The sequence below is a fragment of the Nyctereutes procyonoides genome, unplaced genomic scaffold, assembly GCF_905146905.1.
Source record: "Nyctereutes procyonoides isolate TBG_1078 unplaced genomic scaffold, NYPRO_anot_genome, whole genome shotgun sequence".
NCBI lineage: Eukaryota > Metazoa > Chordata > Mammalia > Carnivora > Canidae > Nyctereutes > Nyctereutes procyonoides.
Window position 1 is genome coordinate 16,215,147 of NW_026575047.1, and position 26,069 is coordinate 16,241,215.

A 26,069-nucleotide genomic window follows, 5' to 3' on the forward strand; every position below is an offset into this window, starting at 1 on the left:
AAACAGGAAACCAGCTTTAGTTAAGATGATTAGTAGAAAGCTTGCATTTACCTCTACTCTTCCCAAAGGTTCAAAGGATTAAAAAAACAAAAATAAATACCTACAAACCAACAATGACCAGAGAAGTAGACAGCAAGAACAATATTTAGAAACCAAGAAAGTAGAAGGAAGGACAGGAGCCTGACTTAGGAAGTTCCCAAAAGCTGATTGCTAAGCCTGCAACAGATCAGATTGAGAGGAAACCAATTTACCCACAAAATCTCAGAAAGCCTCAGGAGATGGAAGTCAAATAACTCTGGAAGTGACTAAGAAGGAGAGGGGATGACAAAAATAGGAAGATTTATTGAAAGGCAACCTAAGAGATAAACCTGTGCCCCTCATTGCTCCATCCCAGAATCCTCCCTCCCTTCACACTGCTGGGAAAATGCTCCTTTTCTTGCTCAATAGCAGAGCTTCATCCACTGCAGAAAACCAGTCTCTGGACTGGAACACTCAGACATAACTGGAGGCAACAGGGAATATTCAAAACAGAAGAATAAAAAATTTGTGTCATAAATATTTATACTCAAAGTCCATTTTCCCCACTAAGCTCCCAAAAAGCTGTTTTCACCATTGTTATCATCCTCAAAAAAAAAAAAAAAAAAAAAGATTCATATGAAAGATACTGGCATGTGGACTCACCAAGGAAACATATTAAGAAAAGACCAGCAAGATGATCTTATAAGAAATAAGTAACAGGACTCATCAGAACCTGTTCCAATCAGCTTTGTAGGATCTCACTTTAAAAATAAAAAGCTCAAGGGGTGCCTGGGTGGCTCAGTGGTTGAGCATCTGCCTTTGGCTCAGGTCGTGATCCTGGGGTCCTGGGATCGAGTCCCACATCAGACTCCCTGTGGAGAACATGCTTCTCCCTCTACCTCTCTCTGTGTATATCTCATGAATAAATAAATAAAATCTTTAAAAAAAACACTGAAGATTAATAAACCATCTGAGGATAACACCCATAAGGTAAAAAATGGGAAATGAACCCTTCCCCCCCCCAAAGAAAATAAATAAAATTGAAAGAAACACATTCTACAGGGAAAGAAAGCCTCACAAAAATATATTAAGATCTTCAGAGATAATAGAAAATATTGTGCTCATGAAACAATAACAGTAAGCTATATAAAATAAAGAATCAAAAGAAGGTGCTTTCTATATTAAATATAGGATAACAAAAACAAAACAAAAAGAAAATACAATTGAAGCAACTTTCCAGAAACAAAAAATAGGACAGCTATACTTTTATCAACATTTCAGTGTGGGAGGTGCAACACCAAACTACCAAGAAAAACAAAGAAATAAAAGAAAAACATTCTCCCAGAACAAAAAACAGGCTACCTATAGAGGATCAAGAATCAGATCTCTCAATATAGGCTCTATAATACCAGAGACCTAGAAGATATGGATTGATGATCTGAAGACAGTATTCTTTCCCATCAAGATATCTGAACCATGATAAATTATCAGTAAGCATGCTTAGGAAAAAACTAACACTTTCAAATATTAAAAAGTTCAAAAACTGTCCCTCCTATCCACCATTTCTGAGGAAGCTCTAAGCAACATGGGTAGGCATGTTGGTGGGCAATGACATGAGATTGAGGAAAAGCAAAAATACACAGCACAGAGAATTCCCAAGACAATAATGAAAGGGATCACAGAATGCTAACTGGATCACTGTGCAGCAGGCCTGGAGAACAACCAGCCCAAATTAAAGTTTCCTTAGGAGGCTGTGGGATGATGAAATTGATATGTATTTTGGGTACTTCAGAGATTTACAGCCCTTAGGAAGAATTTGGGGTGAAAGAATAATAAGTACACACACACACACACACACACACACACACACAAAGCAAAAAAGTCCAGAATTATAAATATCAAGAAAAACTAAAGATTAGCACAAATGAAATAAATATTAATCCTATGTTACAAAGCTCACATATGAACAGCATGTACACAGTCATGAGGGTATAAAACGAAATACAGATACAACCTAAATATTTTATGCAACTATATGAAAAGGATGATAGGAACTGTGTCTACACCAGAAGGAGGAGTGAGAGACAGTAATAAAAATGAATAAACATTATATTCCATGGTAGTAGCTCAACAGATGATCCCTAACACTGAAAAGTGAGGGGAAAAATATAATCATGATGGGGTGACTAGCTGGCTCAGTCTGTAGAGCATGAGACTCTTTTAGGGTCATGAGTTCAAGCCCCACCACAAATGTATGGAGCCTACTTAAAAAAAAATTATTGAAAACAAATTTTGAAAAATATTATTAATATATACAAAGTAAAAAACAAAGAAATTACTAACAGGAAGTGGGAGGGGAGGAATGTTGCTACGTGTTTTGCTTTTTTGTAAACAAACCACATACAACTTTATGATACTTTAAACCACACGCTTTTACAATCACCAAAAACTTCACTTTAAAAGTTTAATGTGAACAAATGCTTTCTTTACTTTGTATTTTCCAAGGTAAGAACTGACTAGAACTCAACATTATCAGAGGTCACCCAAAATAAAGTGATGCTCTTCTGAAGAGAAAGGAAACTGCGGTTTGTTGCGCCCCAATTCAGTGTCAGGCCCAATGTTACCTACTTTTCCAGCTGATCCCACAGAGGAAGTCCAGACCCTATACTTTTATGTGGGAAACGAAGGTTCTGGGAAACCTGAGTCACAGCAAACAACCAACAGATGGCTTACAACTCTAATTTCAGGCTGATTCCAACACCCTCCCATTCATTTCTCTGCCACTAAACAGATTGAAAGAAATTAGTCATGTTATTTGCTAAACACTAGAACTCAGAAACTGTTCCCTCAAACTACAAATAAAATACTGAAGCTTTTTATTTGCTCAGCACAGTCTTTACCAAGGATGTGTGATTTGAGAAATGGCCAACTAGATACTTTTTTATCAAAGATTTAAGATTCAGCTTGAAGTTCAACGCGGTGATTGGTCCCTAACAAACCGGTCAGAGAGAGACATGTCAACTTTGCACTGCATTTGCTTTTCGCTGAAGGGCCAACCAGAGGCCAGCAGTCCCAGGAAACTCGAGGCTCTCCCACAATTGTGTACCAGGGTGAGGAATCGCTCCACACACAAGCAGCCTTGGAGATGTTGTGTATAAGCTGGGAAATCAATCACTGACAAAGCTGATTGTCAACAGGGAAAGCTCTGCTCTCCCACCCGCTCATGGACTACTGGCTTCTGGGTGATCTGACTCCTAACTCCTATCTGGGATTTGATCTTTTCTTGGTATTTGGACCATTGGCCTTTTCATTCTCCTTAGATCTCTGTTCAACCTGAACAGGCAACGCACTGGCAGTTTCTCCCTCCTGGTTCTAGAACCCAACCTTGAGTCTCCAATAAAATAACCCAGCCAACCCCTGTTATCCATCGGATGGACTTCAGTAACTCCAGCTATCACGTCAGTGCCTTTTCACTCCCACCAGCCAGAAAAGTATTTCTTCTAAAAATGCTGGTTAAAATCTTATCTGTTTTCCAAAGGCCAACTAAACTGCTACTTCCCCTGCCTAGAAGATCTTTGAAGGAATGTTTTCTCAACCCCTCTGTAACTTCGCAATTCTGTACTCTACCCTTGAGGACTTTTCAGTTTTATTTTAACTGGCTTCCTTTTCTCTCTCCTAAATGGAAGACACGAAAAAGACAAGGAACACACACATCTTGCATATCTCTGTATCCCTCCACTAATTCTTAAGCATATCATATATTTGAATTGCTGAGGGAGCTTCACATGTTCAGCTTCTGCCATTCTAGGCTCAGATTATCACACAAGGCCTCTCCACGGTGAAAAGGTTAATTTGTTAATGAGGTATTCAGGTGGGTAAGAAATAAAGTCACAAAACATATTCTCAAGTAAAATGTGAATGCCTCAAGATACATGGCAATTTTTATAAAAATGCTGGTGCGTTATACTGAACATACAAACATCTTCACAAAACAGCAAGTTAAAAATGCCAAAAAGGGGGAGGGGGGGACTGGCTGGCTCAATCAGTTGGGTGTCTGCCTTAGGTTCAGGTCATGATCCCAGGATCCTGGGATCAAGCTTTACACCAGGCTCCCTGCTCAACAGGAAGTCTGCTTCTCCCCCTCCCGTTGCCCCTCATCCTGTTCCTGCTCACGGGCTCTTGCTCTAAATAAATATTTTTTTTTTAATGTCAAAAAGGTTCTTTTGTTGCATTATGCTTGGATATATCACTATGTGCATCTCCCAGAAGGGGTACAGCACATTCACCACATCTGCCTTTCTTTATACCAACTTCTAGGATTCTTCTTCTGAGTTACATAGTTGGGAAATGCTGAAATAAATTCTATCCAGCTTCCATATTTGCACTCACTCAGACTGAGTGAAGAGCTTCGGCTTATTAGTTACAGACAGGAAAGTGGAGGGAGAAAGACTTGCCTTTTTATCCTCAAAACCCAGTGAGTTCTTTTTTAAAACAGGTATCATTTATTAAAGTTTTTCATCTGCTTGACCTGTTTGAAACACTAATAACAGACCCAGGGTCTACATTTTATTAAGTTCCTTCCACACAATATTTGAAATTGATAGAATCAGGTGATGTCATAATTAAATCATTCAAATAGCTAAGTGAATGTTCATACTTTAAGCACAACTATAAATGCTTTAGTATTTCTTCAGCCGCATGATGTTACACAATTACACTCTTACTAAATCTTAGGCAGTTTTCAAATACCATGCACTGATTCAGGACTGGCATTTCCATTACAAAAGCAAATAGATAATCTCATGTGAAATAAACTCAGATTAGAAGTTTAATTATTTTGTTTAATGGCCCTCATGACTGAAGACAGTTTTAAACACTATTTAGAGAAGGATAACTGAGTGTGGTTCTTTGTTTTTAAACTGTGTTTTGATAAACATGTTTTTAAGAGGGAAACAGAACCATAAAAATAACACTGATAGTCCATTGCAGTGTTAATGTACACAGTACTCTCAACGCACCTCCAGATTTTCAACCAATATAGTGTTTAGAGCTGTTTTTATTATAAAATCCTTACATATAAAAAAGCTGCCTATTTTTTTAAAAATTTAAAGAAAAAATACATCTAATGCTTGTTTTTTTCACTGATCTCATTCAACAACAAATACTAAGAGCATCTGCCACACGCCAGGCTACATTCTAGCTATTGAGGATATCAGAGCAAACAAAAACCAACACAGATGACTATCCCCATGGAGTGTTCATAAAATAAATCATCTGTCACATGAGACTCACAGAGAAAGACAAAGTAATTAAGGGAGTTGCAGAGTAGTGGGGAGAGGGGTAGTGACAATTTTAACTTTAGTGTTCAGGACCTCAATGCAAAGGAGACATTACAGCAAGAAGAGAGGGAGAGAGGGTACAAGCCATGTTGCTCCATGGGTGAGAGCATTCCAAGCATAAAGAACAAGTGCAAAGGTCCTCAAAGAGGGCTCCTGCTTCTTACGACTTCTATGTTTATTAGAATAATAGAAAGTAGTTTCCCTATTTTGTAATCTGTCCTGTTATAATTTTATACTTGGGGTCCAGGGGTGATAGAAGAAGCTGGTATAAGGTTCTGGCCAACTCTCTAATCTGTTTTATGCCTAAATGGCCCACAGGCCAAATCTCGCCCATTATGTGTTTATAAATAAAGCCTTACTGAAACACAGCCTCATTCATAGGTTTACATATTCTCTGTGGCTGCTTTCATGCTATAGCTGCCGAGTTGCTCATTTCCCATTGATATCTCAGAGAGGCTGTATACAGATTACAATATTTTTTTATCTGATCCTTTACAGAAAAAGTTTGCTGGGCAGCCCGGGTGGCTCAGTGGTTTAGTGCCGCCTTTGGCCCAGGGCGTGATCTGGAGACCTGGGATCGAGTCGCACGTCAGGCTCCCTGCATGGAGCCTGCTTCTCCCTCTGCCTGTGTCTCTGCCTCTCTCTCTCTCTGTGTCTCTCATGAATAAATAAATAAAATCTTAAAAAAATATATTAAAAAAAAGAGAAAAAGTTTGCTGATACCTTCTCTCTGGAATTCAGAATGCCATCTACTGGAGTGCTACCTGCACCAAACAGACATGTGACCATGAGTTAAATAAAGCTCAGGAACCTCTACTTAAGGAGTAGGCAAGCATCATTTTGTCTAATTAATGAGCATCTTAAACATCCTTACAATAATATACAGAGCCCAATTAGGAAAGGGAGAAATTAAGATTCTACTTCACTTCTGATCTAATAAACAATACATGCTTCTTGGACAGTAACAAATACTTCTTTTCAAATCATAGCAATAAAATCATGGAGAAGAGTTTAATCTCTTGATGATATAACAAGTTCCTTTAATTTCACAGTCTTCATTCATCCCGGTATCCAGGGGGAAACTGTTAAGCCAGAAAACTCAATTATTTCCCCTAAAATGGAAAAACATAAATCTAGACAACTTACAGCATCTAACCCTAGGCAGATTCAGAATCGAAAGGATGGAAAATCTGAGTTCTGATAAAGAGAGAGGAAAAATGTTCTAAATGTCCCGGAGGTAGCCAATGATGGTGAAGTTTTTTCAGTGTGCCTGGAGCATAAACATATCAACCCTGCAGAGAGTGAGGTACCACCAGAGATCATGCAGGAAACCACAGCTGCTGGGGGCTCTATAGCCAGAGTCTGCTGAATCTTCCGGTAGTAAGTGGAGAAAGCACTAGGATCTCCCTAAACACTTCAATTTTACAGAAGTGAAAGATTTGAGAATATTCAAAATAGCTGTTTATGCCACCTGCTTCTACTTTTGAGTGCTTATTCATACCTTTGCTACTAGACTATGTAGTTAACAATAATACTGATGACTGACTGAAAAGTAGTCATAGTTGACTACTCTGTCATCATAATGTAACCAGAAAAAAGACAGGATAACTAAGAAATACTGTTTCGGTTTATTCAATATCTAATTTGCTAAAAGAATGCAATGGTATAAAGTATTAACCGTATAATTACTAACCATAAAAGTATGAGGCTTTTTCACTTTCTTTAGAAATATAATATCTGTTTCCCACTAGTCAATTAATGCTTCTTCTGGTAATATTCTCCTAATAAAATTTATTTTAGGTCCAACCAAGGCTTTCCAGAAATGATGCACATTTTTGGGAGAAGAGTAAAGAAAACCAGCACATTGTAGGGACTCACCACATCAATTACCTAAACTCAAGAGCTTTAATCCCAAAATAACTTAATAATTCATGAGGAATATTTCAAGTAAGTATTTCAAAATGACATTCAAATATTAGGACACCAGAAAACAATTCTAATTAAATATAATCCCGTCCCAAATATTTCTCAGTACTGTAAAACCCCTAAGGGACAGAAGTTTCTTTATAAACATCTGAAATGACAAATGTTTTAAAAGTAAAATATTCAAGGGACTCTGACTTCTATGCAAAATACAAAAATCAAAACAATATATCAGTAACAGGGAAGCCCAAAATCTAACAATGATGTACTTTCCCTAACTACAATTAAGACTTGTATTCCCAAACAGAACACTGTTATAATATGAGCAAAAGCCAAACAGCGTGGGCGTAGTAATACCAACTCAATCTGTGTTGTTTTTCTTTGCCACAAATTGGGACACAGTGCATTTTAGTGTAATGTCAGAAACTAACATTAAGAATCTAGATGTGAAATTGCAACTTTCCGTTTCAATTTGCTGTTCAGAACCTTATCCCATCATTCCACATAGTACACTGCACATGTTCCTCCTTATGTCTAAAGAGCAACATTTGCAAAAGTGCACTGAAAGTCCCTAAAAACTGTGTGCATGGTGGTGGGGGAGGGATGAGGAGTAGCAGCAACCTAGCAAGTTTAGAAATGCATAAACTTGAACAGTTACAAATATGCTACTTAGAGGAAAAAAAAAAAGAGTAACTACATACCCTTGAGGAGAGAGCTTGTCTAGCCATCCCGATTTAACTTTCCTTGCAGAGAATCCATAAAAACAGGCATAGGGAGATATTGCATTTGAAGAAACGACTGTGGACTCAGCATTTCCACTTGTTGAGCTTAATGGATAACTGTGCCTATTGACAGGGTCCACAGTCAATGCTTTCTGAGTCCTAGCTTTAGATGCCTTTGAGTTTTTTCTTCTTAAACTCTGAAAGCATTCTTCTACTGTTGAATATTCTGATTCTGAAGCTGAGTCTCTTGGAAAATTAGTTTTGTCTTCTCGAGGTATCCAAATATCTTCCACTTTGTCTTCACTTATATTCTCCTTCTTGTTATCATATATGCTAAATGGAAATAAATGGTGTTAACATTTCAAAGTGTCATATGTCATTTAAACCATTGGTTACATTGTAGATTTATACAAATCACAATTTTTTTTTTTTTTTAAGATTTGTTTGTTCTAAGAGAGAGCTCACAAACTGGGGGAGAGGGAGGGAAAGAGGCAGACTGCCCTCTGAGCACAGGCTCCAGGTAGGGTTCAATCCCACAACCCTAAGATCATGAAACCCTGAGATCATGACCTGGGCAGAAATCAAGAGACCAATGTTTAACTGACTGAGCTACACAGGTGCCCTGAAATCACAGAAATTTAAGGTCAGAAAACTCTTAGGAGTTCAATTCACCCATCTGATAATTTTTAAATTCCGTCATAAATATTAAATAGAAATCTCAAATTATACTAAGATATATTTGAACACTGCTAGAAATACCATTTTTCTCATAGGTCATTCATCTGATCATTAATCCAATCATTTTTCTGGGGGGTTGGGTGCAGATCAGTAGTAAGGGTGGAGACTGACCATATTCTCTGCATCACGATTTCCCATCTTCACCAACACCATTATGTAGCCAGCCCAACCGCTAGTCCCTGGGCCACATCATGAACCACTACCTCATCTATGTGGAGATACTACTTCCAAACCTGTTGCCCCTCTCTGGCTCTCTACTATTCAATTCCAAGAATTCTATGTTCTATCATAATGTAAAAAACATACATACATACATACATAAAAAATAAATAAAATAAAATAAAATAAAATAAAATAAAATAAAATAAAATAAAATAAAATAAAATAAATAAAATAAAATAAAATAAAATAAAATAAAATAAAATAAAATAAAATAAAATAAAATAAAATAAAATAAAATAAAATAAAAAAACAGTGAGTATATCCAACTGGTGAAAGCTTTTGTACTATTTTACAATATGAATGAGGAAAAACTGCACCACAGTGTTGCCCAGAAAATGAAGAAGAGTCAGGTACAATTAAAAGGTAAAAGCAGTATAACCTGTAATATTCACTGGAACACATTTCATAATAGCTAAGCATATTGCTATGGACTGAAGAAATGACAAAACAGATTCACTCATTTAGGTATAATAAAACTCATCACAAAGAAGTTTTTGCTAATCAATGAAATAGATACAGACAGGGGTCAAATTACATCCTACGCTATACAGATACAGCATTCTAAAAACTGTTCCTTCATTAAAAGAATGATTTAACCTGGCCCCTTCCACATTTTGCATTATAATACATTCATATCAAATGCTAACTGAAGGTCCTCAAATTATTTAGTTTCAATTTAAGAAAACCCACAACTGGGGGGCCAGGGTGGATCGGTCAGTTAAGCGTTCAACTCTCAATTCCAGCTCGGGTCATGATCTCAGGGTCGTGGAACTGAACCCCACCTCAGGCTCTGTGCTGGATGTGATGCTTGCTTAAGATTCTCTCCCTCCCTCTCTTCCCCCACCTCTTAAAAAACAGAAAACAAAAAAACAAAAAAAACCTCACAACAATGTCAGCCTTGGAAAGGAAAAGATAAAAATCAAAACTAAAATGAACATTATGTAATATTGTAGTACACCAAGTCCTAATAAAGCTGAGAAAACTAAAATTTAGGCTGGTGCCTCACAAACTCTGTTTAATTTCACGTGTGATCCAAATAACTGGATAATTGCCAAGCCACTTGCCAATGCTGAACTTCCAGTAAAAAGAGTATATTACATTTATAAAAATTCTGCACCTCAGTCATATTTTTTGTACTGCCCCTTTCATCCTTCATATTAACATAACTTCTCATCTTTAACGTGCAGTTGAGGGCACCACGTATCTGCAATTTTGGAACAGGAAGACTTGTTTCAACCAAGAAAACAAACAAACTGCTGCAGAATATCACTATGCACTCAATTTACAGATTCTAAATTCAATTATTAATTGAATTAATATGAATACTGAATTAATTGAACTGACATTAATTGCATTAATGCCAATACTGAAACATGTAGAAAGATTTGAACTTACCAATGTCAACTATTTTCTTAGATATATAGTATGAGCAAGGATCAACACGTATAACATTTATTCAAAAGAATTAATCATCATCAGCCATGACTCGTACCTTGATTTGATGAGAAAAGAGTTTCTTTCAGTAATTGTATCCCCTTTGAGTGTTTCTTCATCGGTCCAAAATTCATTCCTTATAGACCTCTTCTATTAAAAATATACATATACAAAAATTTAAAAAATAAAAATAAATAAAATAAAAATAAAAAATATACATATACACACACACATTTTTTAGAATAGCAATATTCTACAAACACCCACAATATCTAAGTTTAGTTTTATTACGAAAATGTCTAATTGCTTAGATCAATTTTGGTAAAAGTAACTTAACTAGTGAGACTATATTTAAAAAAGGTCTTTTGATGTCTTTTCCAATATTATATTTAAAACATTAATAATTTATCATTTCAATCAAGAAAAACAGAAGATGCCAACCAAGAACAAAATTTATTTACTTTTACTTTGCCACTTTTTGTCTTCCAACTCCTCTTCTATTGCAACCAGGAAATAAAATACAAAAAAGAGCACAAGCACTTCAGAGGCTAATAAACAAAATAATTAAGATATGTAAATAGAAGTAGATATTTGGGTATAAGGCAAAAGCAAAATCAAGGGGATTTTTGTTTGTTTGCTTTTGCTTTCTCTGGGAGTTTGTCTTTAAACTAACTTATCTTTTGGAAAATTCTGAAAAATGGAAAATTCCGTATATCCAGCCATCTGTATTCCTGAAATTGAACATGTTTTTATGAAGTATAAAGAAACACATTCACCATGATTTTACTGAACAGAATTTTACTGACTAGAAATGTCTCCCTTCAAAGTAACTCATTCTTAAAAAAAAAAAAAAAGTAACTCATTCTTCAAAGACTTTAAAGGAAAATGAAGAGGCAAATATAAACAGAGGTGCAAACACTTGGATATGGAAAAAATGAAACTGTATGGAACTAACCTTGGAATTTTCTAGTCTCTGGAAGAGAAAGGTCTCTCCATAAGGAAAAATGGAAGATGAATTTTCCTCATTTGAATCTTTTGGAGAAATGATAGAATGAGAATGAAAAGATGTGAATAATGTGGAATATTATTTTTAAAGGTAATTGTTTAATTATTTTATAGCCATATCACAACTTATATAATCTTTCTTCTCTGAGAGTCCAAAATTATGCTTTTAATTTTCACCCCCAAATCAACTCTTCCCATGGTCTTCTTGATGTAGCACTCACTGTGTATACCTCTCACTTCACAACCAAAACATATTACTATTTCTTAAAGTGTGATGTGTCATATATGTCCTTGTTAACCTCTAAAACCCACGTTAATATAACTATGCACGTTTTCCACATATGATGCAAACAGTAATGATGCCATTTATAATGTTAATTCCTAAAAAAGACAACAGTATTAGTGGCAAAAAATGAGTATTGGTCTACTATCTGCCAATTATTAAAAGTTCACCAACATAACAGCAAGGTATTATATTCAAAATACCAGAATCCACTTAATATAATCTAACATCACAGCCAATAACACACCTGTAAAAAAGTTATTTCAAGAGAATTTCTATTGTCTACGAATTATACAGATTTATAAGAAAGAATTTTCAACACTTGCATTTTGTTACAACAAGAAAATTTTAAAGGGTCAGTAACCAAGTGTTTGCCATCTTATCGTTAAGAAGAATGTTCCTGAACTTATAGAAGCAGAATTTTCAAAAAGAAAAGCCTCTGTCAATGATCAATTTACCTAATGTCAGCCCTTTCCAGTTACCATGGTAAAATCACTTTCCATAAATCTATGTCCTGTAGCTCAGACTGTCAGAAACCACTTAATTTAGCTAAATGCCTTCAACTGTGGCTAATGATAAATTAAGCCTTGTGAAAAAAAATCTTTTTACAGTGGTATATGCAGATGTTTAGGAGTCTAAGTATATATTACTATCTTTTATTCACTCATCTTTAAAAGTATCTAAGGTATTATGAACCCTAGTAGAGAGTTATTCTCATTATTCTCTATTCCACAGGTGGGCATTTTTTTTAAATCACAATTTTCACATATTTAGGATTGTCAAATGAGTGCTAATTTACAAAGACTTTAAATGCAAAGACTCACTTTCCTGTGTCACAGACTTTCCAGTTGAGGTAGCAACATTTCTTCTCTCACGGTAATAGCTTAAAGCAAAGGTGGAAAACAGATAAATTAAAATAGATAAGCAAAAATACTTAAGTTACTATTTCGAGTAAAGGATGAATTATAGAGACAAACATTCTTCTAAGTAGAAAAAAAATACTATTCAAAAATAAACAGATTTTAACTGATTTTAATAGAATGGCTGAATTCCATAACTTTTTTTCTAAATAGCCTTGAAAAGACCTCACTGCGTATTACAAGTATTTGCCTCACACATTTATAATTCACAAAAAGTAAACGAATGAAGTTGCCCAATGCTAGTATGTACACTGGAATTTCAAAACTTCTAGCCATACCCCTTGTGAGAAACTAATTTTCTAACTAGATTTCAATATTTATGTAGTCTTTTCATCATTAGCTTTACAATACTGAGTCAAAAATATGTTGACTCCATGGGCACAGTATGAAAGTACACAAGACCTTTTCTCAAAAAATTTGCTGCCTTGGGAGAGAAAGATTTTAGGCAATTAATTAGAATATAACATTAAAGCAATGACAGAGGAAAACACTGTGGAAACAGCTATAATGAATACCCACTACTATACAAAAGAGTTCTATTTTTCCATCTAAACGTAAGGATCAAGACAGGGTCCTTAATGTCTCTTAAATATATATCTGCCCAAATAACTACAAGCAAGGATATAAAGAAGAGAAACCAATGAAATAAAACATAGACAAAATTTTAAAGTCATTTTAACTAAAGCTAGTTTTTCAAAAAGATTGATAAAACTAATAAAACTCAGGGAAGGAAAATAAAAGCAAGACAGAAGAGAACTACCAGTACCAGGAATGAAAAACAGGACATCACTACAAATCCTACAAACATTAAAGAGATAATTACAGATTATTAAGAAAAAACTTTATGTCAATAAATTCAACAATTTAGATGAAACTGAAAAATCCTGAGATATAAATTATCAACTATATAAAGAATAAATACAAAAATCTTAATATCCCTCTGTCAGAGAAACTGAATTTAGTAATTAGTCACCTACCTACAAAAAACTCTAGGCCGAGACACTTCACTGGTTAATTCCATCAAACATTTCAGAAAGAAATAATACCAATTCTATGTGAACTTTTTCAGAAAATAGGGAAGGAGGAACTATTTCCCAATTCATTCCATAAGGTCAGTACTACAGACACAAAGCCAGTCAAAAACAAAAACACAGACAACTGTTAGAGAAATATCCCTCACGAACTCAGATGCAAAACTCGTTAACAAAATATTAGGAATTAAATCTAACAACCTATAAAAAATAATAATATTTTATAATCAGATGAGCTTTAGCCCAAAAGAGCAAAGTTGGTTTAACATGAAAAAATTCAATGTAATTCACCAAATTAAGAAAATGAAAGAGGAAACAAATCACATTTTCAATGACAACAGACTCAGAAAAACCAATGAACAAAATTCAACATCCATTTATAATAGACTCTCAGTAAGCTAGGAATGGAAGAAAACTTCCTCAACCTAATAAAGGGCATTTATGAAAAACCTACAACATAATTCATATTAAAGGCTGAATGGTTTTTCTTAAGATTAAGAAAGACAAGGAGGTCTGCTCTTACTACTTACATTCACATTATTTCAGAGGGTCTCAGCCAGTGCAAAGTAAGTGAATGAAGGAAAAGGCATGTACATTGGAAAGGAAGATCTTTTATAAGCAGAAGGTATCAAGTAGAAAATCCTAAGAAGTTACCAAAAAGACTCCCAAATTAATAAGTTTAGCAAGGTCCCACAATAAGGGGAAAGTGTTAATAAATCAATAGTATTTCTAAATACTCATGATGAGCAACTGGGAAAATAGTTTGAAATACAACTTTTATAATAATATCCATAACACGAAATACTAAGGAGTAAATTTATCAAAACATAATCAGCACACTGAAAACCATGTAACATTGAAAAATTAAAAACCAAAATAAATAGATATGTTGTGCTAATGGATTGGAAGACTCAATTATCGATAACATGTCAAGTCTCCACATATTGATATACACAGTCAACATAACCTCGAACAAAATTCGAGCGAGCTTTTATGTAGAAATTGACAAGGTAGGGATCCCTGGGTGGCGCAGCGGTTTGGCGCCTGCCTTTGGCCCAGGACGCGATCCTGGAGACCCGGGATCGAGTCCCACGTCGGGCTCCCGGTGCATGGAGCCTGCTTCTCCCTCTGCCTATGTCTCTGCACCTCTCTCTCTCTCTCTCTGTGACTATCATAATAAAATAAAAAATAAAAAAAAGAAATTGACAAGGTAACTAAAATTTATATCCACATATAAATAACCTGGAATGGTAAAAATATTCAGAAGAATAAATTGGAAGATTTATACAATTTCGATATTTAATCTAAACCTACTGCAGTCAAATCAGTGTGTTACTGATGAAAGGATAATCACATAAATTAATGTTACAGAATAAAAGTACCACTAACTCCCACATGTCTACGGTCTACCGGTTTTTGAGCAAAATGTGAAGGCAATTCATTGGGGAAAGAATAGTCTTTTCAAGACTGGAACTGGTTATCTCAATGCAAAAATGAAGCGAATACCAACCATTACTTCATACCATATACAAAGTTAACCTGAACTGGAGTTTAGACCTATATGTCAATGCTAAAGCTCTAAAACTGGAAATACACACAAGAAAATCTTTGCAACCTTTGAATACATAAATGTGTCTTAAATACAAAAACCAAAACCAAAAAAGAAAATTATATTTTTAATATATAAAATATTGAATAACATTAATGAGAAGTTAACATTTTACATACACTGAAAACATATTTGAAAAGGAATTAGAATTTAAGTATATACTTTATATTTTTTAAGTATAAAATATAAAATACCATTAGTGGCGTTTTAAAGCATATTTTGCTGGTTTTACTATATAAATACACTTTACATTTTTAAGTATAAAAAATATACTTATATACTTTACATTTTTTAAGTATAAAAAATATACTTTACTCTTTAAGTATAAAATATAAAACACCATTAGTGGTGGGGTTTTTCTTTGTTTTATTTTTTTTCATTAGTGCTATTTTAAAGCATTTTGCTGGTTTCACTATTAGCCATATAAAATGTGAAAAAAAAAGTTTGTGATTTTAATTAATTCTTATGCTAAATATCCACCTGCAAGCAATTACCAAATCTATCAACAAACTTCATTTGATCTACTGTTAATGAAAGGTTAGCTCAATACAGAAAAATAAGTTGTTTTGAAAATCAGTAATCAGTAATTTATATTCTCATTTATCTATGAATAAATCACCACAAGCTATTTTATATTCTAATACCTATTATGCCCAAAGCATTATGTTAGGAATTTATGTATCTGCATCTCATCGTTCATCCTCATAAGATACCTGTGCAATAAGACTTGGTGTCCTAATCCCACCAATAAAGAAAGGAGACTCTCCTAGCCCAAGTCCTACAGCTAATAAGAGGCAAAGCTCACACTTTTTCCTCATTTCTGCCTCTTTCTGCCTATTGATTTCCCACCACTTATCCTAAAAACTTTTAAATTTGAAATATAAAGCATGGTTGATTTACAAAAATTAAAAACCCATAAAGAAAAGCAGTAGCTATCACCTTCTCTTGTTAATTATGTTTTTGTGACCTTGGTCAAGTTACCTAACAGTCTCCTCATTTATTGAAGGGGAATAAAAACCAGCACCTGCTTCCTAGGAATATCATGAGGATTCATGAAAAAATGCTTTTAAAACATTTAAAGTGTGCTCTTCACAACATAAACAAGCAAGAATAAACCAATTATAATACGTATTAGAGTAAAAAACGGTTGGTCCTCCCAGTAAACCTTCTGTGCACATTTATTTCTTAAAGTCCTTAAAATATTCACTTTTCATTTCTGATAGAGAAAACATATCAACAACCTAGTAAGACTATACAGCAGTTATTGCATAGAATATGTGCATCAATGTGGACAAATCTCAAAAATAATATTAAGTAAAAAAATAATAATATTAAGTAAAACACCGAGTTGCAAAAAAAATAACTGATTAGGGTGAATATTAAGCATACATACAGAAGTTATTTTTCCACATATGTTTTAATTACTAAAACTACCAAGAAAAGCACTGCTATGAAGGTTAATTAAAGATCTCCCTTTATGATCTATACTTACCTGCTACTTAGGGCAGCCACACCAAAAAATAACTACACCCTATAGATGGACCATCGTTTCACAGAATGTTTTTTTTTTTTAATGCAATTCATAACAGACTAACTACAACGGACTAACTACAGGTCAATACAGAAATGAATTCAAAAGAAAACCACAATCATTAGGCAGCAGTTTAAAATTGCCTTGAGGGCAGCCCTGGTGGCTCAGCAGTTTAGCGCCGCCTTCAGTCCAGGGCATGATCCTGGAGTCCCAGGATCGAGTCCCACATCAGGCTCCCTGCATGGAGCCTGCTTCTCCCTCTGCCTGTGTCTCTGCCTCTCTCTCTGTGTGTGTGTCTCTTGTGAATAAATAAATTTTAAATAATAATAAATAATAATAATAATAATAATAAACAAATAATAAATAATAAACTGCCTTGAGGTTACATAATATCTAAAACACACAAATCTGCTTTCAGAAAACATTAGAGTGTATTAACTACAGCACAGATCAAGAATATGAAATTTACAAGGCAGAGATAATTAAGTCTCAATCCAAGAAGTTCCAAAAAATGTCCTTAGGATTAGAATAAATAATTACAAAAGGATTAGAACACAAAAGTCTAGATCATTATTCTCATTTTTTTAATTAACTAGCCAAAGTTGTAGCTCAAAATTTATTTTTTTCATGAGAAGTCATGAACAGACATTTTTCCAAAGAAGACATCCAGACAGCCAATAGACACAGGAAAAGATGCTCAACATCACTCATCATCAGGCAGAGAATATAAATCAAAATCGCAATGAGAGATCACCTCTCACCAGTTAGAATGGCTAAAATTGACAACACAAGAACAGTAAGTATTGGCAATGATGTGGAGAAAGGGGAACCCTCTTGCACTGTTGGTGGGAATGCGAACTGGTGCAGCCCCACTGGAAAACAGTATGGAAGCTGTTCATTAAGTACAAAATAGAACTATCCTATGACCAGCAACTCTATGTATTTAGCCCAAAGATACTAAAATACTGATTCAAAGGGACACGTGCACCCAATATTTATAGCAGCATTATCAACAGCAGCCAAAATATGGAAACAGCCCATGCCCAACAACTGATGAATGGATAAAAAAGATGTGATGTATATAGAAAGATACACACACACACCGCCCACAGGATATTACTCAGCCACAAAAAAAAAAAAAAAAAAAAGAATGAAATCTGACCATTTACAAGGACATGGATAGAGCTAGAGAGTGTAATACTAAACAAATAAGTCAGAAAAAGACAAATACAATATGATTTCACTCATATGTGGAATTTAAGAAACCAAATGAGCAAAGGGGTGGGGGAGAGGGAGTTAATCCAAGAAGCCACTCTTAACTATAGAGAACAAATTGATGGTTACCAGAGGGGATAGATGATGGGGATTCAGGAAGGGCACCTGCTGTGATAAGCACAGGTGTTGTACTGAAGTGCTGAATCATATATTCTACACCTGAAACTAATATTACACCGTATGTTAACTGGAATCTAAGCAAAAACTAAAAATATGCATATACTTTTTTTAAAAAAATAAAGTGGTGTTTTTAATTATGAAAAATAAAAAAGTATAAACCTAATGTCTTTTTACTTATAAAAAGTATGGAGCAGACATATAACATCATCCTCTGAGAATAAATCAAACTATTACTTATATAAATTGATTTATTTAGATGACATCAAAATTTTATGAATATTGAAATAATCAGCCTATTTTTTCATAGAATTTATAGGAGCACATTTTAAAAAAGAATTTTGAGTTACTAATATAGATTTTTTCATTGTAACATGAAATGTGCAATTTTTCTTGAGCATAAGAAAGATCAGATGAGTTTCTGTGTTTTTCTTACTGGATGCACCCAACAACTGCTTAGTACTTTACTGTACATTTTCTGCTCATATAGATTTCAACATTAAAGTCTAAAATAGTATAAACCATCTCCAATGTCTGCATCATGTCTATCTAGGGAAAAATATTAGATTGCTATTTTTTAATACAAAGTTCAAAGAAGCCTGGAGACTTCAGGTTTAGATTTCAAACTTTTAAAGGGCCCTCAATCAATACAGTATGACAGTCCTAAACTATAACAGATGTTCTCTGACCACAACGCAGTGATGCCCATCATCCTCCTCCCTCCATCTCTGCTCATTTTCCTTCCCTCAAAATATTCAGAGACACGATACCTAAAAGAGAAGGGCTTTAAGACTGGTCCCAAGGATAAAATAGTTGCGTGAAAAAATGAAAACCTTGAAACTGGCAGGAAGGGTAAGGTGGCTGAAAGATACTTTCTTTCCTGCCTTGAGCACTGATGAGAATCCTCCAGGGTCACAGGTCAAACCCAGGGAAAGGGCAAGATGCTGGAACTCAGTTTCTGCAAGACGTCCAGGTGAAGCTGATAAGGGAAGAGCTGACTCTTTAAGCCAAAAAAGAGACCCTGAGATTCATTGTCCAATAGCCCCATCCAGCCCAGTCTTTCCAGGAAAAGGAGCAGGTAAGGAATTCAGGAAAAACTCAAAGCAAGGACAAAGATAATCCATTTGACCATGAGTCAGTTGTGTCAGATAAATAAAGAGTGGAGAGGCAAGGGGGAGGATTTCAACAAAGGGCCTCACACCAGGAAAACATATATACCTTTAACAGATACATAAAATGCTTAACTAGTAAAAAAAAAAAAAAAAAAAGTTAAAAGCACTGGCCACGAAGAAATTTTATTTGGTACATCAAGAAATGTACTAAAATATCATCTAGATGTTGTCTGATTACAGAGAATCTCAGGTTATATAATCCACAGTTCTATTTTTAAAGTCCCATTATAACATTTTAAAATCTTGCAAAATTACTATCTGCAATTCAGGCCGGGACCACAAGGAAAAACACTGTGAAGTCTGAAAATAATTTAGTTTACACTCTCACTTTATGATGTGAACACCATAGATACATAGGTACCATTTACTGCCATAATCAAAGAAGCAGGGTTACCAGGGGTAATCTGGCAGGACTATGAAGCACCCAGTACTCAGTTACTTAAGAATAGTTTTAACGTTATTTCAATTCTCATTTTTCAAAGACTCCTAACTCACAAACAATGTGAATAACAAGACTTTCATAGGAAATAAAGCTTACTTACAACTGAATAAACATCAAAGGATTTTCAAAACTGTATGAAAAATAGCACATCTTGTTTAAAACTTAAGCCAAAGGTTTCCTATCTGAAGTTATCCTTATGACTCCCAAAAGGATTCTGTTCTGGCCAAGATAGACTTTTGATGTGTGTACTCATAGCAATCGGTTCCCAGTTGCTTTCTTTTGTTTAAAATTAGCAAAACATTTTAAAACTAGTGTCATACGAAATTGGTCATCTTCTACATTTGTAACTAATACTTCAATTCTCATATATCTAATCAACAGTTTTTAAGTATAGTTTCTAAATGAGTGATTTAAAAAGTGAGTGGGTTCTAGAGTCTAATGTACCGGAAAGAAAGCCCAGTTTACTACACATGTAATGCTAGAAAAATTACCTTATAAGAAAATGGATGAATGATATCTATATCACAGGGCTACTGTGAGATTAAGATAACCCATGGTAAATTATAAACCAAACTAAGACCTAGCATGTTTAATAAATGACACTGTTACCACTACTGACTTCCAAGGAAGTCTACACATTGCTGTTGGCACTAGGGATGCCAAGAAAAAGAGAAGTAAGGTAGGACCTCTTCCCTCAAAGAGTTTATGTTCTAATGAGAGGTTCTTAAATCAACAATCCCATAAATTGCCATATTTTCTTTGGCAAATACTAAACTTCCACATTTTCTCCTGCAAACACAATCGGGATCTTGCACTATAACTACCACAGACGATGCCCAAAGGCAAAGTGCCAGCAGTAGGGGCAGAGTCGATGCAAGCAGGGAAGGAGGATCTTGCAGAATTGCCAGGCTGGAGCCTGTGCAGGAAATCTGTAATCGCATTTTGTACCACAGCAGTTAACAGTTGAACCACCTCATGACTCCCAGTAGAGAGGCAAGTGTTAGCTTTCAGTGAAAAAAACATCCCACCACAACCCTGGAGAAAACCACAACTATTTTAGGTGTAACTTTGAGAAAAGGATGAAAGCTCTCTCTGCTGTTAAGTCAGCTCTCAGACTCAGCAGTTACTTCAAAGTTCTAACAGTCCAACACGCTGGTGGGCCCCCCTGTAGAATTCCGGTTCGAGTGAACCGCACTGTACTGTGACCATGTTTTTACATCTGTCTCCTACACTATTCCTCAGGCGCCTTTATCCCTCCCTACCTCCTCTGCACTTAGCACAGGGACTGGTACCAAGCAGGTGCTCCCTAGATGTACCTTGAATTATTAATTCATGCCAACATGTAGTGTCAGGCAGTGGAGATACGAACATTAGAATGGTGGCCCCTGCCAAAGAACAAGAGATCCAGTGGGGAGACAGAATCAGCAATTCCGATATGAGAACTGCACTTGTGGAAGAATGTAATACCAGGTGTGAAAGGAAGGCATGGGAAGGAACGGCCAGGTAAAAATAAAGGAAGGGGACTTCTCCCAATCACATGGGAGAACACTAAGGAGTCTCACACAGTTATAAGTTGGAAACAGATTCTGAGAAATAGTATACAAAAGAAATGGCATTTTCTACTTTTAAAAGGAAAAAAAAAAAAAGGTTGGTTGAGTAGGTAAATTATTACAAGCCAAACTTACAAACATTAAAAATATGTATTAAAAGTAACTAAATCCCCCCCCCCCAATCTAATACTTATGGCTCATCATAAAATTTCTTACCTCCTGGGGCCCCTGAGTGGCTCAGTGGTTGAGCGACTGCCTTCAGCTCAGGGCGTGATCCCAGGGTTCTGGGATGGAATCCCGCATCCAGCTCCTTGCAGGGAGTCTGCTTCTCCCTCCGCCTATGTCTCTGCCTCTCTGTGTCTCTCATGAATAAATAAATAAAATATTTAAAAAAAAATTCTTACCTCCCTGAAATGCCTTTTGTTGATGCGGGAATCTCTGGTACAGGCCGATGTCTTAGTAGAAAAGATCGAGATGGTCTTGAAACCAACTTGCTACGGCTTCTCATTGGTGCCAGGATTGGAGATGACGGGACATACAAATCATTTACAACCATTTCTCCTTGAAATTGAAAGAATGGGGATGGTGGTGATCTTTCCATTAAACCATTAGTTCCACTTCCAGAATTTGCCTCCGAGTCTGAACAGCCAAGGGAGGAAAGGCATTCAGGATCTGCATCAGGATGCTTGCTCGCATTTTCTGAGAGCAAATCAAATCTTATGGTTTGTTGTTCTTCACTTGTGCAATCTGTAGTTTTCTCTGTATTCAGAGATTCTATTTTAATATTTTCATTACCAAATAAAGTGTGTTGAAAAGAACTCAAATTCAGGTGTGGTTCTTCTTCTGGAACGGGAAAGTTGTGTTTAAGAAGAGACAGCTTATCATCTGATTTAAGAGACTGGCTATTTTCTACACTAACGTCATTTCGATCAAGATTTTTGATAACAGTCTCCCAGTGCGTCGGGCTAGGTGCCTGGACACCACCTGTATCTGAAAGTTCTATGGAGGTATTTTGGCCAGAGGATGGAGCGTGGTGATCCTCTGAAGTCTCATCGTCCTTCTTTGTTTTATGGATATTTGCATATATTGGGATATCTTGCATTTTTGACAAGATTATCTGTAACTGCTTCAGTATCCTCCTCCGGTGTCCTGTAGGTGATATTCCAATTTTGTGTAGCACACCATCATTTATTGCTGCACAGTCTTTCACAGTATTAAAACCAAACTTGCGGAAGTGTAGGAGGTACTGCTCCAAATTAATGCTCATTAGGAAATCTCTGATATCAACATTTACTTCATTGACTGAGGACATAATGGTGGCTTCATTACTAAGCTGATATATCAAAAGCAGTACAATGAGGTACACGCATAGGAGAGTGCACTTCTGTATTGGTTTTTTCTCTATCACTTGCAACAGAAAAATGTCTCAAAATGCTATTTTCTTCACAGTGAATACTTTATGTGCTTAAGCCTGCAAAAAAAAAAAAAAGTATTAATTTATTAGGACATTTTAGTTAGTAAAACCTAGTTTTACCTTAGAAACTTTCTCTGAAGAAACACAACAGAAATGAGGATACTTACTTCCACTCAGAATTTAGAATCTTTAGCATTACTGTGCATGCCCTAATAGAAGTCAATTCCTAGGTAGAGTGTGAAGATACAGGAAGGAAATGTCATGTCAAACCAATAATGATTTTCAAAAAGGTAAAAAAAATGACTTTCCCAAAATATAAAACAAACATGTCAAATAATTTATTCAACCCATTAATTAAAGAGAGGACCAGTAAGATGGTAAATCTAGTTTCCAGGAGCATTTATGGAACAGGTTTAGACAGCCCATCAGAAAAACCTTTTTTTTTTTTTTTAAGTGTTAGACTAAGATTGGTAGGTTAGATTACAAAGACTAGTTAATGTCCTACAGGACAATAAAACCATAACTTTTGCAGTTATTGCTCTACCAGACAAAAATCTATAAGCTAACAGGTAATTTCCCTGTTCAGGGCTCTAACTAAACAGTAAATAGAAAGTAGAGCACAAAATGAGAATTAAATACCCCTAGGGTGGGCTTGTTAAATAACACCCCCGCACAAGGCAATGAAAGAACATGCTGTACGCTCTTTTGATTTCCAAATTTTAGATAATTTCTCTTAACAGTAACTAGGTATGAACTTTCTCCTTTAATATTTTCTTCAAAGACTCTTAAAAAACACAATTAAGCATACTTCTCAGGTAAATTATTTTCATTTCAAAAATGCAGTAGCATTTAGGGCAGACACCTGGGTAGCTCAGTTGGTCAAGTGTCTGCCTTCAAGGTCAGGTCATGATCCCAGAGTCCTGGGTCCTAGCCCTGCATTGGGCTCCCTGCTCAGCAGGGAGTCTGGTTCTCCCTCTCCTTCTACCAGTCTCCTACCATGCTGGAGAGGTACATACAATCTTCCTCTAAGAAAATCTTTTTTTAAAAATGCAGTAACATTTTACGTACGATATTGATATACAAGATAAGACTAGCTGAATAGTTAATTCTTAAATACAATAGATAACATGAAATAAATCAACATGAAAGGAAAAGGAAAAAGTTTAAAGGTCACATTTTCCTTTATATACAGCAGACTCACATAGGTTCATTTTTGTCCCAACCAACATTATTAAATGTTTTAAAAAGTCAATTCATCTAGGTGCTGTTTATATGACTGTGTGCAGTTTGTGAAAATGTATGCTATGTGCACATTTCTGGGTATCATACTTCAATAAAAAGGAACAAGTATAGAATATGCATAACATATGCTGAAATAATAAAAGGGCACATGCTCCACCCAGGTAAATTGATCTGAACAAGTGTTGAAGCAATGTCTCTGGAAATCATATATTGAAATAGCTCTCCAAAAAGCACAACTCAGACACTGCATGTCTTATCTGCCAGGAACCTAAAAGCTACTGTTTTGACTTTTTAAAAATCTAAGCAAACACTGACACATAGGTACGTGAACTAAGAGAAAGCACACACTGTACTCATCAGCACTGGAGAAGTAGAGAAATAAAAACATAAACAGGAGAACAAGGCAGGAAATGACTTTGACAATAAGGTATCCCTGTTACACTCAAAATGACAAAATGTCAGTACAAAAAAAAAAGGCAAAATGCTAAACCTCAACACTACATACGAAACTAATTGTCAGCTATACCGCTCTTGCTCTACACAATTATTTTATAAATATACTATCTAATTTGTTTTTGCACATCGCAAATGGAAATAATGATTGCCAAACTGGCTACCACCTTGATCTTGGATTCCCCTGTCTCCTGAAAATAAGTGTCTGTTTGTTTTTTAAGCCAAACAGTGTGCTACCATATTGTTGCAGCAGCCCAAGCTGACTAATACACTCCTCTGTCCTCACCGACCTTGCCATGGTTCAGATGCTCATTAGATTGCTTGCCTGGGTTCTAACAGTCTCCAAATAAATCCCTGAGCCCGGTCTCCATGTATCAGTGAGCTACTGAAAATCCAAATTTAGCACATCCCTCCACATCCTCAACAGGATAAAGTCTAAGCTCGTTGTCGTGTCCTACCACAGTCCGGTCTCAGTCTAATAATAACAATAATAGCAGCTACTGTTGATGTAAACAGCAATTAGGTGCCAGATACCATGCCTCCTATTATTTACTGCAAGGTAGGTGTTCCTATGTACTAGCTCCAGACTCAATTTCAACCATGCCAAACATTCTACTAACACCATCACTCACTTGAGCTCATTATTGTTAATTATCATTCTTGAGGCAACAAACTGTTTAATAGCCCCATACCTCTGGCATATGCTCCATCTGCCTGCAAATCTGAACATTTTGGAAAATCCTATGCATGACTTAAAATTCTGAACAAGCAGGCAGGTATTACCTCCTCTGTGAAGGTTCAACCTATTAAAATACAGTGGATCCCTCCATTCTTCTTATACATGTATAACTAGGATCCCAGAACTCTGCAAAGTGCTCAGGAAACGTTTAAGAGACAGAAGAGGACAGTAGTGATAGAAATGGTTGAGAGGCCCATGTGTTAGTTTTGTGGTGTGTGTGCATGTATGTTTTATACACAACACCCTTTCCTTCCCCTGGAGTATACACATATACTTCCTGGGTGGTTGAATCAAGGATGGATACACCAAATACCCAAAACCACCTCTCTGCTCTCACTGAACATGATGAACATGAATTTGATTCCTTTTCCAGGTTTGGAAGAGGCTCCCTCCCACAGGCCCTACCATCCTCTCTGCACTTTGTCACCTCCACTCCCCAGTCACCAGACTTCTGAACTATGTGACCACTCAAGGGTGTTCACAGATCCTGTCCTTTTCTGCAGACGTTTCTAGCCCATATACACATCAGATGCAAAGAGATGGACATGCCTATTCTATCAAAGGCTACTAAGTGTACACTCCGTAAAATATCAAAGCCCTCTATAGTCTGACCTCCATCTGGGCACCCTGGCATGCATGCTGTGCTCTGGATCAGTGGCTCTCCAAGATACTGGTCTGTGGATCTTCTGTACAGCAACAATGGCTGATGATAGGCCCAGAAATAGGTACTTGTAGCACACTCCAAAGATGACTGGGATGTGCAACAAAATTTTACAGTTTTAAATCCCTCACATTCACTGAATATACTTCATACCATCTTACCTGAGCCTAAGCTCATCATTCTCCACCCCTGGGATGGAATGCCCCTCCTAACCTACTGCCCATCAGTC

General features: G+C 35.9%; 1 protein-coding gene across 6 annotated transcripts in view; it reads right to left on the minus strand.

Moving 5' to 3' along the window:
- ARAP2 (ArfGAP with RhoGAP domain, ankyrin repeat and PH domain 2) overlaps positions 1 to 26,069 on the minus strand; it is a 188,644-nt gene that overhangs the window by 150,058 nt on the left and 12,517 nt on the right. For all 6 annotated transcript variants that reach the window (XM_055326211.1, XM_055326212.1, XM_055326215.1 and 3 more), the window contains exons 2-6: positions 21,736 to 22,802; positions 12,509 to 12,567; positions 11,352 to 11,428; positions 10,455 to 10,546; positions 7,982 to 8,335 (exon numbers count right to left, since the gene is read on the minus strand). In XM_055326211.1, the coding sequence (XP_055182186.1) occupies positions 7,982 to 8,335; positions 10,455 to 10,546; positions 11,352 to 11,428; positions 12,509 to 12,567; positions 21,736 to 22,643 (1,490 nt within the window). In that variant the 5' untranslated portion in view covers positions 22,644 to 22,802. The remainder of the gene's footprint in view (positions 1 to 7,981; positions 8,336 to 10,454; positions 10,547 to 11,351; positions 11,429 to 12,508; positions 12,568 to 21,735; positions 22,803 to 26,069) is intronic.